This window comes from Pongo abelii, chromosome 12 (genome assembly GCF_028885655.2).
Source record: "Pongo abelii isolate AG06213 chromosome 12, NHGRI_mPonAbe1-v2.0_pri, whole genome shotgun sequence".
Classification (NCBI taxonomy): Eukaryota; Metazoa; Chordata; class Mammalia; order Primates; family Hominidae; genus Pongo; species Pongo abelii.
The window spans coordinates 121,707,261-121,722,952 of record NC_071997.2 but is presented as its reverse complement, the minus strand read 5'-3'; the positions used below and the strand labels follow the sequence as shown (position 1 = coordinate 121,722,952).

The window sequence follows — 15,692 nt, the reverse complement described above, 5'->3', positions numbered from 1 at the left end:
TAGGGACAAGGGAAAAGCCACAGGTATATAAGTAGCATTAGCAACTCATCTTGGCTAAACTGGACTTAGAGTTGGGATATATGTGGTCTTTTCTTTCTAATTCAATAACCTAAACTGTAATATTGCTATCATCTTTGTTTTTAAAAATAGGAGTAACCTGGCCAGATGCGGTGGCTCACATCTGTAATCCCAGCACTTTGGGAAGCTGAGGCGGGCGGATCACCTGAAGTGAGGAGTTCAAGACCAGCCTGGCCAACATGGTGAAACCCTGTCTCTACTAAAAATACAAAAATTAGCTGGGCATGGTGGCAGGTGCCTGTAATCCCAGCTACTCGGGAGGCTGAGGCAGGAGAGTCACTTGAATCCAGGAGGCGGAAGTTGCAGTGAGCCGAGATCGTGCCATTGCACTCCAGCCTGGGGGACAAGAGTGAGACTTCGTCTCAAAAAATTAATAAATAAATAAAAATAAAAATAAATAATAAAAAAGGAGTAACTTTTTCGTTTTTAAAACTGTGGTGTTCGTGAATCAATTTGTGCCAAGGAACTCATCTAGTCCCCAAAGTCTCACCTGTAATCACTATTGTCAGTGGTTCTTATTTACACACTTCTAAAGGAAGAAACTTTAGTGTATATGATTTACCTACTGCTCTTTATAAGGCCTCATTCCAAGAGATTTAGATATGACTGAAAAGGGCCCAAATATTTGCATTTTCAAATAAAAAACCTGAGGCGATTTCTGATACAGCTGGTTAACTTTGAGAAACACTGACAAAATAGGTTGATTACTCTAATTTAAAATAAACACAGCGACTCAAATTACTCTTTTAAAATGTGCTAAACACAGGACAACATTTGAGAAAACACACAAACAGATATAATTACTCACTTAACACATATCACAACCTGGCACACACTCACCTCTCTAGACTTATATATAACATAACTTATAGCCATAGTTTCAGCTCTACTGCTTGGGAGATTGTGATCAGCAGGCCTTCCAGCGCATCCAAGCCTCAGCTTTAGCATAAGCTGCATTGCATACCCTTTCAAAACCTTTGAAGTGTGTGCCAGTGTCACAATCTCAAATTTAAAAGTCTAATCGCTAGATACGACTGCAGTGTATGACAAGACTTCCCTTACAACCCTCTCCCTCATCCCTTCCAATCAGTCATCTAATTCTAGTTATTTCAACTGAAGAAATCTTTCCGAATCCAGGTTTATTTTCTTCGTTTTCATTGTCAAGTACTCAGTTCAGGATCTCATTAAGCCTGAATACCAATCCCTTATTGAAAGACTTCTACTTATAAATCAAAATTCCTGAGCGCAGTGTACATGGAGCTTTTCAGCTGGGTTCAGACTTTCTCTCCAGTGTCACATCCTCTTTTACCACTCCCTGCCCTTGCCTTCTCCCAACGCCAACCCAACACAAAATTACAAATACATAAGTAATTCTGATGACTTTGTACCTCTGCACATGACATTTTGCCTGGAACTGATTTTCCCTTATTTGTTTGCTTGTAAAATTATCCATCCTCCATTGTTTGAGATCTTTCTTAATGTCCTCAGGCAGAATTCTCCATGCTTCCCTCGTTTCCCCCAGCGCTCTGTTCATCCCTATATTATAAACAGCATTTTACATAGTACTGTAATTGCCTGTTTCTTGACTGTCTCCACCATTAACTGATCAACAGGGATATAGTTCAGGCCTGTGAAACTTATTGTCAAAGATGCTTTGGAAAGAGTGCATTTAATTTGGAGTTCTACCAGCAGTCCACAAAAGTACCCATTTCATTTCTTAACCCTTGCCAGTTTGGCAGGTGAAAAATAGTTTTATGTTATAGTTTTAATTTAATGTTAATTTCTTAATACAGTAGTCCCCCCATATCCTTGTTTTCACTTTCCATGGTTTCAAGTTACCAGTGGTGAACCACAGTCTGAAAATATTAAATAGAAAAGCTCAAAACAACTTAGAAGTTTTAAACTGCCCAACACTGTAAACAGCGTGATGAAATCTTGTGCCATCCCACTCTGTCCTGCCTGAGATGTGAGTCATCCCTTTGTCCAGCATATCCATGCCTGTTAGTCACTTACTAATGGTCTTCATTATCAGATTTTAAAAAATCGTATGTGTACGGTCCAGTACTATTCGTGATTCCAGGCATCCACTGGGGGTCTTGGAATACATATCCCTTGAGATAAAGGGGGACTACTGTAATCAGGCTGATCACTTTTTTTTATATTTAACAGCTATTTCCATAATAATGCCTGCATGTGCCTCACTAATTTTGTATGGGGATGAGGCGATCTTTTTTCTCAATGATTTATAAGAACTTTCCATATGTGAAGATACTAACTCATCTTTCTCATATATTTTGGAAATACATAGTGTTTTTTAAATTTACAAGGCTTTACTTTTGGGGTAGTTGATCTTTGGCTTTGTTTTCTTTGCTTTTATTATTTGGAAGTTCTCCCCCAATTCAAGATCAGGTATATATTCATCTATGGATTTATTTTTGACACTTCAAATTGTATATAACTTCATTATTTTCCCAAGTAGACTGTTAACTCTCTAACATTTAGAAATGGGGAAGAACAAAGATAATAATGACACAATAGCTACTTCCTCCATTAAGTTTTAACTGTGTTGCCATGTTTTACTTCTTAAAACTCGATAAATGAGCATTTATTGCATTTTTGCTTTATACTTTTCTGCATGCATTAAATACTGCGTTAAAAAAAATCTTTAAAAGAAAAATAATTAAAGAGAAATACCCTCTAGCCAGACTGGTATATAATTTTTTTTTTTTTTTTTTTGAGACAGAGTCTCACTCTGTTGCCTAGGTCGGAGTGCAGTGGCGCGATCTCGGCTTACTGCAACCTCCACCTCCTGGGTTCAAGCAATTCTCTGCCTCAGCCTCCCGAGTAGCTGGGATTACAGGTGCCTGACACCACGCCCGGCTAATTTTTGTATTTTAGTAGAGACAGGGTTTCACCATCTTGGCCAGGCTTGTCTTGAACTCCTGACCTCAGGTGATCCACCTGCCTTGGCCTCCCAAAGTGCTGGGATTACAGGCGTGAGCCACCACGCCTGGCCCAGACTGGTATATTTTTATCTTGCATTGAAACAAATTAGGACTCTCCAAATTGTCTTCATCAAAAATTAGCATTTTCTTCACAAATTTCCTACTTTTCCAGTATGGCATTTTAATTTTAATTCAAAAGTACCAAGAAAACATTCCTGTAGAATACCATTTCTATACATTATTTTTATGAACTGTCAATTAATTAAGTTCTAGTCTTATTTTATTTTTATTTTTATTTTTTTATTTTTTTTTGAGACGGAGTCTCACTCTGTCGCCCAGGCTGGAGTGCAGTGGCGCGATCTCAGCTCACTCCAAGCTCCGCCTCCCGGGTTCACGCCATTCTCCCGCCTCAGCCTCCTGAGTAGCTGGAACTACAAGTGCCTGCCACCACACCGGGCTAATTTTTTGTATTTTTTAGTAGAGATGGGGTTTCACTGTGTCAGCCAGGATGGTCTCGATCTCCTGACCACATGATCCGCCTGCCTCGGCCTCCCAAAGTGCTAATTAAGTTCTATTTTTATCACAATGAGGCAGTGACTACTTCACTTCCAAGTCCAGGCTCCAGAACTAGATTATCTGGATCTAAAGTCATGGCTCTGCCAGTTATTAGCTGTGTGACCTTGGGTACACAATCTTTCTGTGCCTTAGTTTCTTCATCTGTTAAATGGAGATATATTAATAGCTACCTCACAGAGTGGTTCTGTGGATAAACTAGCATAATACTAGCTAACATTTATCTATTACTTTAATAAACTTCACCACTACAGAAAAAAATGAAGTGCTGAAAACAGAGTTAAGAGGAGAGGCTGGGCGCGATGGCTCACACCTATAATCCCAGCACTTTTGGAGGCTGAGGCGGGCAGATCATGAGGTCAAGAGATCGAGACCATCCTGGCCAACATGGTGAAACTCCGTCTCTACTAAAATTACAAAAATTAGCCAGGCGTGATGGTGCATGTCTGTAATCCCAACTACTCAGAAGGCTGAGGCAGGAGAATTGCTTGAACCTGGAAGGTGGAGGGTTGTGGTGAACTGAGATCACGCCACTACACTCCAGCCTGGGTGACAGAGTGAGACGTCATCTCACAAAAAAAAAAGAAAAAAGAAGAAGAAAAGATGTAATGATGTAATGGCAGATGACCACAAGGAAAGACACAGAGGAAAAGTTACCAAAAATGGTTAAGTGAACATTTATGGATTCACTTTATATTTGATGTATCTAACAAAGCCAAACTTTGTTTTAAGAAGGATACCATGTCAAATTAGTTCAACTAAAGCTAGATTGACTAATGCTAAGACTAATATTAAACAAACTCAAATGAACAGCTAGATATTAGATCACTGCTGACACACCAGCAATTCCGCGTCTCTGTTTTCTTGGATGGCCCTTTACCAGTTCCACCCATTTGTATATTGAATGGGCTTTAGTCCAGTAGCATGTTAAAAGCCATCCAGCCTGAGGCTTGATTCCTCCCTGGAACCATGCTACTCAATGAGATTTACAGTTTGCCTCTCTGACTGGTTCTTCTAATACATCTTCCAAGGGAAAGGTCTTTAACTGTTTAGTGCTATTTATGATCTCTCACACTTTCAAATAATGTCTTCAGAAAACAAAATATCCTCAGTTCCTTCGCTTGCTACATAATACTTTCAAATGACATACTGCAACCTCTGTTATTCTCATCTATATACCATTCAATTTGTATAAGTGACTCTTAAAATGTGATATTCAAAATGGAATACTAGCCAGGCGTGGTGGCTCATGCCTGTAATCCTAACACTTTGGGAGGCCGAGGTGGGAGGACTGCTTAAGGCCAGGCATTTGAGACCAGCCTGGGCAACATAGGGAGACTCCCATCTCTACAAAAAATAAAAATAAAAATTAGCCAGGTGTCATGGTGCATGTATGTGGTCCCAGCTACTCTGGGAGGCTGAGGTGGGAAAATAATCAGTTGGGCCTGGGAGGTCAAGGCTGCAGTGAGTCATGATTGTGCCACTGCACTCCAGCCTGGGCAACAGAGTGAGACCCTGTCTCAGAAAAAAAAAAATAATAATAATAAAAATGCAGGTTGATTGATTCATGTAAGAGATACAGACACAATGCTAGGAGTACATGAAACAATGGAGACTCAAATGCCAAAAACAATGGAAATAATGTTGCAGATGCACAACAAAATCCAAATTATATTATAAATGTGACCACCTTCATGTTTAGAATTTCAAAGAATGTATTAAATGAATTTTTTCACAAAATATACACTATACATTTTACAGTCAATTTTGATATTAGTTTTATTTACATGCAGATGTGAGAGAAAGAAATCCCTACTACTTACCGTTGCTATGACAAAATGTATTTTTTTAAAAAATCAATGAAGAATGATTCACAGGGCAAGGCCAGAAGTTTAAAAAAAAAAAAAGTAACAAAAATCAAAAGTAAATGTACTCTCAAATAGACCATAATGCTGATGTGGACTGGGAAAGGAAGGTATCTGTAAGTCAGTGTACACAAAAACAGCCTGCTACATAATTCGGAGTGTGCCTCATAAACTAATCCCATATATGTTATCGTATGTAGTGACATCATTAATGTGTCAAATAGCACAAAAGAAAAAAATGTATCAAAAGGATATTTGGAGTTATTACAGTTCTAGATCTAGACAAACCCCTTCTGGAGTCTTAATCAAAAATAAATATAACAATACCTATTCTATTCCACAGGACTGTTTTAAAGAGCAAATGAGATAATATATAAGAAGTTAAATGACAGAAAATAATACACAGAGAAGTACTTTGGAAACTGAAATCACTATACACTACATACACTATAAGGTATTAAAATGCCATTTAAGCATTAATAGTTCTACAATATTAATAATAGAAATTTAATTTTCAGATGTTTTACAGAAGGCACTTGAAATGGCCTTCAGTGTCTCTGAATTCTGAGTTTCTTTAGCTTTAGTCAATAATCACTAATTTTGTTTAGTTTTATCATACCTCACACAAAATATTCAACATTTTCACTGCTGAAACACCAATTCTGCCTTTGTCATTCTAAATTATTTCCTTAAGAGATTAGTTTCAGAAAGTTTCATCTAAAATGTTTGTGATTAGAATTTCAGACAATACAGCCAATGCACATCAATATTCATATACTGAAGGTCCTGTGTTAGGGAACCAAAAGGATACCTGAAATTAGATACCTGATCAAAGTATATGCTTTTTCCTTTAGCTAACCAAATTCTTGTGTTCATTTCATGTTCAATGGATAGCAATGTTTATAAATGCTGAAGTAGTTAGTAAGCCAAGAAATGGCTATTGTGAATCAAGATATTTAACTAAAGGACTTTCACATAGCTATCCGAAAATGGCTCCATCAAAATGTTTTTGTGCATAATGATCATCCCTGACCTTACTCCATTTTCCTAACTCTACCTCAATTCCAAGGAATAACCACCTTACCCATTAGCTAATATTTGCATTTTTAAAGCTGGTCTATGTTGCTGTTAAAATCACACTCAAGTTACTGTTTTAAATTTATAGATTTGATTTAAAACTTAAGCTGATTTTAAACCTGCCTCCCAAGTCACCCAACATAATAAAAGCTTATAATATGAAACACAGTGTGTGCACTTGACAATGTGAGGTCTGTGTACAATGTTAATTCTATCTTTTAAGTTATTAAATTACTCAAGTGCTTATAAAAGCTGAAAATTATATCATTATACAGTAAGTCCTCACCTGACATCATCAACATGTTCTTGGAAAGTACGACTTTAAGCTAAATGAAGTATAACAAAACCATTTTCTTCTCATCAAGGTTGTAACAGAACAATTTTGAAGGAAACAACTTAATTCCAGGACCTGCCATTGTTTTGCTTAAAGTTGTAAGTTCTAAGAACCTATGGACAATGTTAAGTGAGGATTTACTGTACAAATAAACATAACAAAAATTTTTAAAGATTTTTGGTTGAATTTACTGTATGTGTGTGATTTAGTAATTAAATTTATATTACTTTCATCTGAATCGATGAATATGACATGCACATTAAGACAGTTCCAAACATTTGGTATTCCACAGTTAACTAAAATACAAAGCAAAGGAAAACTAATTAGGAAAATTTGTAGTTTGAATATAAATAGCAAAATATTTTAATAGACTTTTTTTTTTTTCCTTACCACATTTTAGTTTTTTACCTAGGTTTGTTTGGGGCAAGCTGTCGACTTGGCCGTCTAATAGACTGGTTTTGCTGTATCTTCATTGAAGTTCTAGGAGATGATCGTGCAAAAGGGTCTGGAGCTGGGGGCTTTTTAGGTATCTTTTTCACCAACCGACTAACCCACTTCTGCTGCTCTTCTGTAGAATTTGCTAGTAATAATAGATTCTTTGCCGTTGAAATATCATAATATACTATAAAGAAAAATTTGAAAAAAAATTAATGTGCTTAAAATGATCTGAACATAACCAATATCGATGGAGCAAGTAATTTACCATTTACCTTTGCAAGGTGCTATAATCTCCTCCTTTTTGTCCATGTGATCTTTATGACACTTAATATGGCAACGGCGGCACTCCAAAGCAGGAGGAGGCTTAAACATGTGCCACAGGGGCTTCATACAAGCCTCACAGTTGGTTGGGAAATGATAAAGAGTAGGAATAAACTCATGTCCCTTGTGGCAAATATAATTAGATTTTTCTCCAACTGGCTCCACTGGAAATTCTTGTTCCTTCTTACTTTCTCCTTCATTGGCATACAGAATCTATGAATGCCAAAAGAACAATAAATGATTTCCAAACATGCTATTTTTTTATGTAGTAACAATTCTGATAGTGTAAGTAAAATAAAATTAGCCTAAATTATTCAAAGAGAAGAAAATGTATCTGAAGTACAAACTTAAGCTCTTGATTACGCAAACTTAATCAAGAGCTTATATAAGAAATGTCATCAGACAGTCACTTTGGTTTGCATTTCAAAAGGACTGATCCTGTTCAAATGCTGCCTCCTTATTTTCTTTATAACACCCATGCTTTAGCAGCACTATCAGAATAGGTCAGCAAAAGGTAAATGTGCACTTCATAGGTGTTAGAAAGTTTTTCTGGGAGAGACTGTTCAAAACAATCACTTGGAGAAATGTGGCAATCACACTAATTGGTGTTTTGTAATACTTAACAGAAAACTGGGTAAACGCTATGAGCACAGCTTCATTTCAAAAGTCCTGTATTTTGAGAGTTGAGAGAGAAAAGAAAGAGGAAAGGATGTGTATTATACTCCAAATAAACATGATAAGCATTCAGAAAACAAGAAGCCAACTTCCACACAGTACACCAAGCACAATGACTCTTACATAGAAGGAAATCAGTAAGTCATTGTTGGTTTGACTAATTTTAAAATGGAAGTAGTAAAGGGAAGAATGTGGCTTCACTTTAAATTGGAGGTAAAAGGGCTATAAGGTACAAAATTTACCTCCATAACTGACTTTCCTAACTTTCTAGAGAGCTGAGATTAAACAAAAACAGAAAGGGAAAAATTCATGCTTATAAAAAAGTCATAACCAACCTTAAACAAAAATATAGCAAAGACCAGAAACATGATACAAACACACTGCAAGCTTTAACAAATAAAATGGAGAAAAAAAAATGGAGAAAAATGAAGACGTTCCCAAACAGAATTAAGCACAAAAGTCACAAAGCAACAAACCAACTTTAAATAGGACTGAAACAGAAAGGTAACCTGAAGAGGGTCAAAGAATGAAGAGATTTATTAACATGTCATGTCATTTGAGAACTTTTAAATGTGAAAAAAACAAAACAAAGCCAACCAACCAAATATAAACAAAACTATGTTTACCTGGAATATCCTTGGAATTTCTTTAGCATCTGCTCTATATACATCTGTCTGTGTAACTGGTCGGACATGAAATAACTTGCTACAAAAAATTTTGAATAAAGGAATAAAATATCACCCAAGGATCAAATTATATATTAATTCTTCTATACTTATGTCAGAAGTTAAACACTGACTACTTTGACCCATGTTAGGAACTCAGAATATTTTGTTCTATTAATTCTATAATTAATTAAGATTTTTAGAAACCTCTATGTCAGAAATTTTCTAATTAGTTTCAAAAAATAATGTATCAAAGGCCCATGAAATAAAGATGTTTTAGCTAACCCTGTATCCCAGACTTTCATCTGTATGAAGCAAATCACAGGAAAATGTAACAATAGTACAGTAGGAGCTATACTATGACTAATAAATTGCATTGTTAGTCTCTTATACTTTAAAAGATATAGTTTCTAAATATTCTAATAAAAACACTTACTCTATATCTAAAACCATGTAAGGATTGGATTGTTCTTTATCTTGTTCACTGTCATAGAAAAGAATCTTCTTACTGCTTACAATCACATACTGTTAAAACAGGGAGAAAAGAAATCAGTAATTCAAGTTTTTATATACCTTATTGATTTTTTTGAAAATAAATTCTATATTAGCAATAAAAATCATAAAATACTAAGTAACTAAAAAGTACTTAATATATCTTTAGGAAAGTCTTCCTTAAAATAACAATAAATTTTGTTTATATTAATAGATATTTTAAATAAGCAAACTGTGGGGAGAAGTAAAGTTAAATTTTTTTGGACTTAGCTTTGGGATCCAACATCATTAGTAACCTTCTCAAAAATAAACATAATAAAATCAATAATCATAGTAACAGAGGAAAATAAATAAGTGGGTCTTTTTTACTATATTCACAGTTCTTTTCCCAACAAAACAGCAACAGTATCAAAATCAACAATTTCCTAACAATAAAATCTGTCTTATTAACAAGATATGAGGACAAAAAATTTTTTACAAAGATAAATAAAATCATATCATTTCAAATCCTGAAGTATAAACAAGTTCTATGTGTCTAAAAGTACCAGTCGTGTATATCCTACAACTACAAAAGCCAAATGACTAGAGTTAAAACAAAAACAAAAACAAAAGGCTCATATTTCAAAGTATCAATTACCTTTTTAACCCATCCAAATTTCTTAGTGTTGTTTCGTACAGGCAATGAAAGCCATCCTTCTAATCTTGATTCTACAAATAAGAACAACATGTGAGGATAAAGGTAACAATTCTCCTTAGATAACAAAGAACTTAATAAAATTTTAATATGAAATTTATAAAACAAATAAAATATATCCTTTAGAATTTATCACTATACATCATCTAGGATACAGTAATAGTACAGGATCAGTAGTAAAAAGTTATGCAATGCAAAACAAAATCCAGGTTATATCATATTGGAAACAGAAAGTCTATAGTTTTATAAAGTCAAATGTTCCATTGATTAAATTCATGCATTTGTAAAATTCAGGAGAAAAGTTGCCAAAAAAAAAAAAAAAAAAAGGCAGCAGCAGCAACTCTCTATTCTCACTGGTACACCTGCCTTAGACTCCTTTATTTTTCCTTTGGAAGAGGGCCACATTGTGCACATTTTCAAGGAGTAAATATTTTAAATAATTACGTGTTCAGAGAAAATGGACTTTTAGAATAACTATGATAAAATAAAATAATGTACATTTTGTTTCATTTTATTTCTTTTTTTCGAGATGGAGTCTTGCTCTGTCGCCCAGGCTGGAATGTAGTGGCGTAATCTTGGCTCACTGCAGCCTCTGCATCCTGGGTTCCAGTGATCCTCCTAACTTGGCTTCCCAGGTAGCTGGGATTAAAGGCACGCGCCAGCACGCCCAGCTATTTCTTGTATTTTTAGTAGCGATGGGGTTTCACCATGTTGGCCAGGCTAGTCTCGAACTCCTGACCTCAGGTGATCTGTCTGCCTCAGCCTCTCAAAGTGCTAGGATTATAGGCATGAGCCACCACACCTGACCAATTATGTACATTTTAGATAAAATTTGGTTAATAAGCAGCAAAATAACCAAAAGATTTCTAAATTCCAAAATATCAAAATCAGTAACATTGTAATTCAACTAAGGAATGTGTATGAATCCTCAGAATTTGTTTTAATGACATTTGATCAATATCTTTTAATGAAATAAGTACGTGAAATAGCATTTGGGGAAGTTATTCTAATAGTAAAAGTAGCTATCACTTATTTAACTTCTATTATGTATCAACCGTGCTGGATGCTTTACATAAATTCTCTTTAATCCTAAAAAAACCGCACAGAACAGGAATTATTCCCCTAATTTAGATGAGGAAACTGCAGTCTTGAAAGATCACACAGGGCTGCCTCTTTGACTCTGAATGACGGAACTCTCTGCTGTTTTCATTTAAACTGTAATCTCTTTCAGGGTAACGATCAGGCCAAATTCTTTCATGTTTCTTATGAAGGACATATGCCTAGGATAATGTCAGTAAGTACTCAGTAAAAACCTTAAGCATATCCTTTGAATCAGTCGAAGTACTTTTTCTATACCACCACTCTTGTTATGAAACTTCAGGAAGAATCTCTTCTTGGTTGAAAATGGCTAAAACAAGCAGTGAAACCATGCGCTCTTAAGCAATATAATGTATTACTCCATTTCTCGCAAGTTGGCATCTATCAATTATAACAGCAATGCCATAAGAAAATACCTTAAAAACAAATTCTTTATTCATGCAGCAGTTTATTTTTAACTGAGTCTACAACAACATATTAGAGTTAGTGATTATTAGTTAATGTTACATAAAAAATCTTCAAAAGGACTAAAATTAAGGGTAGTGGGAAAAACTCCAAAGATGAGAAGATTTTCAGGATATCACCTGTGCCATTAGGTTCCGATGAAATGGGTAAGTAAGGCAAAGATTCTTCTTCTGAGTCAGAATCAGAGTCAAGGAGCATGTGAGAACTGGAAGGCTTAGTGGCAATATTGAGAGAAGTAGAGGAACGTTGGTAGGTGAATGACATGGATTCCATAGTGTGTGACTGAGTGATATGAACTAAACACCCAACATAAAAGGAAGTAAGAATGCAGAAAGAAGAGAAAATGAAACGAAAGCTTAAAAATAGAGCTAATATATAATAATTTAAAAACTAGACGTGGAGTTTTTCTTTTGTAAAAAAAAATCAATAAATAAAATAAGTTTGAAATGTTACTTGAATCCTTACTCCAAGGAGTAGGTTTTCCCTTAAAGAAATTACAAACATTTTTCCTTCAGAGCAGTCAGTCGCAAGACTTAAAACAATGAACTGATTTATATTTAAGACAAATATTAGTGCTGGAAGCAAATCCATACCTGGAAACCCATCATCTGCCTCAGCATCCCCTGGTCCACTGCCTATACTGGAACTATCCAGACCAATATGCAAGGCTTGGAGTTGTGACCGCAGCTGCTCAATGTCACTGTCTTTACTGTCCAATGTCATCTGCAGTTCAATTCGAATCTGGCTCTCTTCAGCTATTTGCTATAAGAAATTTAATTACAATAAGTTAATTGGATGCAACATAACTCAACATTTTGCTTCTTGGTTCAATAATAATTATTAAATAGAAATGGTCTATAACCAGTAAAACACAGACATGAAAATAATTCTACTTCTTAAAAAGAAGTCTTCAGTCTAGAGTCCAAAAAGTATTCTTACTGCCTGCATTTCATTCAGTTCTTTCTGATACTTGATCATCTGCTGGGTCAATTTCTCACGTTCAGATTTAAGCTCCATATGTAGCTTCCTATTCTCCTTCTCTTTTCTCCGCACATCTGTGTCATTACCACGCTTGACAGGTTCTTTTCGATTCATGATCTCAGCCAACTTATTCACAGCCTTAAAAAATGTAAAAATAAATATAATATATAAATAAAATAAATTACGTTCATGGTTTCTCAGTATCTCATCAAGAGCAACAAGTTATACAATCACAAATACTCTCCTTCCCTACATACAGGGCTACAAAGAAACACTTTCTATAATATTTAAATAATACACCTCCTTTACTACTCATCATCCTTCTCCATCCAATGAGCCATTAGATTTTTACTCGTGTTTTCTGAGAATTATAATTTAAATATTTATAGAATTGATCTGATGTTGCTTTCTACCATTTTGACTTTTTAGTTCTAAGAGAGACTTTAATAGGCAGACCTTTCTTTTATTCTGGAGGAAGAACATTTTGCAGTGACATCGTATTAATAAAATATTCTATGTCCAACAACAGTGAAGAGTACCTAGTACCCCACCTGTTCATGCAGTACATATGCAACTGTAGGAGTTGGCAGAGAGTGAACTAACTGACACTTTTCAGGTTGTCAGCAAATGGTCAATCCAAACAGTTCTTAAAAGTAGAAAAACATGTTAAATTACAACAATAAATTGAAAGAGAATGTGATTTCAAAAGGAAAAATTAAGAAAAATTTTAGTTGCTATAGAATTTAACAATATTAATCAAATCTAACTTCTCCCAACCTGACAAAAATCAGACAATTGTGACTTCACAAATATTGGTACATTCGATGACTACTGCTACTAATTTGTAACGCTAGAAGTAAAATGTAACAGAGATAAACTGAGACAAAATTCAAAATCATATTTAGATTCTATTATACATACTTGAGTTTTGAGTGTTCTTTCTGTTAATAGCTGTTTCTCAAACTGTGCTTTAATAGCTGCTGCGCTTATTTCTTCATCTTTCAATCTTGACAGTTCTGAAACATGGAAAAAAGTTAAAATTACATTGGTAATTACAGCAGCTGATAAACATTAGGTATATTTAAAATAAACATTTTTTGTTAATACATACGCTCTTGAACATCTTTCAATTTGTTATTTAATTCTTCTTTCTCATTTGCAAGATTGGCAACATCACTAGTTAGTGTCCTATTAGTTTCTTCAAGCTAAGAAATGAAAGAGGAAAAAATAATCACATCCCAATTTACACAATTTATGTTATAAAACAATTCAAATGAGAAACATCCTAGAATATTGTTAAACCTCTTATTTTTCTTTTTTTTTTTTGAGACAGAGTCTTGCTCTGTCACCCAGGTGAGTCTTGCTCTGTCAACCAGGAGTGCAGTGGCGCAATCTCAGCTCACTGCAACCTCCGCTTCCTGGGTTCAAGTGATTCTCCTGCCTCAGCCTCCTTAGTAGCTGGGATTACAGGCATGCACCACCACACCTGGCTAATTTTTGTATTTTTAGTAGAGATGGGGTTTCACTATGTTGGTCAGGCTGGTCTCAAACTCCTGGCCTCAAGTGATCGCCTGCCTAGGCCTCTCATAGTGCTGGGATTACTTACAGGCATGAGCCAACACACCTGGCCTGAAGGAAGTTTTACTGTAAATTATGTGTTTTGCCTTTCCACCCATGACTGTATTTCATTACATACACATGAAACAATACATAGTGTGGCTTTATGTGATTTTCTTTTTTTTTTTTTTCTCTTTTTGGAGACAAGGTCTCAAGCTCTGTTGCCTAGGCTGGAGTGCAATGGCGTGCGATCACCACTCACTGTAGCCTCAGCCTCCAAGGCTCTAAGGATCCTCCCACCTCAGCCCCCATGAGTAGCTAGCTGGGACTATAGGCACGAACCACCATACCCGGATAAAAAAATTTTTTTTTTTTTTTTGGTAGAAACAGGGTCTCACTATGTTGCCCAGGCTGGTCTCAAACTCCTGGAGCTCAAGCAATACTCCCACCTTCAACTCCCAAAGTGCTGCAATTACAGGCATGAGCCACCATGCCAGGCTGCGATTTTCTATCTTACTGAATTTATCTTTCTGTAATTGTTTTCACTCAATAGCATATCAAAGCATTAAACTGCTGATACAAATGAAGACCTAATTTATTTTAACTGATGTAATAGTTCCATCTTCTATTACATTTAATGCATGCATTCATTCATTCATGGACATTTGAGTTTTTGCTAATATATTTATGCTGCTATAAGCATTGTGCCTAAGTTTCTATAGTGTATTTATCTTACTGTGGACTTTCTTCGGACTGCATTATGTGAATGCCTAAAATTTACTGGAAACTGTCATACTACTTACTGTACTATGCCATACTAAATTTATACTACCCATAGTGAATAAGAATGCCATCTTCTAGACATTCTTCAGACACTTGAAATTGTCAGCTACTGAATTTCTGCCAATGTGATGGGTATGAAATGGTATTTCAAAGTTGTTTTACCTAGGCTTTTCTTGAACAATAGTGAGGTTAAGTACGTGCTTATATATTTAGGTTTTCTCTTCCAGCTAAGTTTTCTTCCAAATTCTTTAATCTTATCTTACTGAATTGCAGACATTCTACATATACTCTAGATACAAATCCCTTGTTTAATAAATATATTACAAATATCTCCTTTCTGTCATTTGTTTATGCTGTCTTCTGTCATATGCAACTTTTAGATTCTGTTCTAATAGCTTAAAATTTTTACTTTTCATAATTAGTACTTAAGATAGCTAGAATTTACTTTTGTGTGTGATGCAGTGGGGATTTAATTTTATTCCTTTCCATATAAAAACAGTTATTCCAAAACCATTTATGAAATGTGTCCTTTCCCAGTGATTTGTGTACTGCCACTCCCATCATATATACCAAGTTCCTGTATGTGCAGAAATCTTTCTGACCTCCCTTTTCATTTCCACTGAACAGGATTGAATATCCCTGTTCTAATAC

The 15,692-nt window shown here is 35.3% G+C and overlaps 1 protein-coding gene across 1 annotated transcript in view; it reads right to left on the bottom strand.

Moving 5' to 3' along the window:
• Window positions 1-15,692, bottom strand: part of ROCK2 (Rho associated coiled-coil containing protein kinase 2) — a 164,631-nt gene that overhangs the window by 4,480 nt on the left and 144,459 nt on the right. Inside the window, exons 24-32 of the mRNA XM_002812287.5 lie at window positions 13,813-13,906; window positions 13,623-13,717; window positions 12,660-12,839; window positions 12,314-12,482; window positions 10,101-10,171; window positions 9,408-9,496; window positions 8,933-9,011; window positions 7,583-7,844; window positions 7,281-7,494 (exon numbers count right to left, since the gene is read on the bottom strand). Of these exons, the coding sequence (XP_002812333.1) occupies window positions 7,281-7,494; window positions 7,583-7,844; window positions 8,933-9,011; window positions 9,408-9,496; window positions 10,101-10,171; window positions 12,314-12,482; window positions 12,660-12,839; window positions 13,623-13,717; window positions 13,813-13,906 (1,253 nt within the window). The remainder of the gene's footprint in view (window positions 1-7,280; window positions 7,495-7,582; window positions 7,845-8,932; window positions 9,012-9,407; window positions 9,497-10,100; window positions 10,172-12,313; window positions 12,483-12,659; window positions 12,840-13,622; window positions 13,718-13,812; window positions 13,907-15,692) is intronic.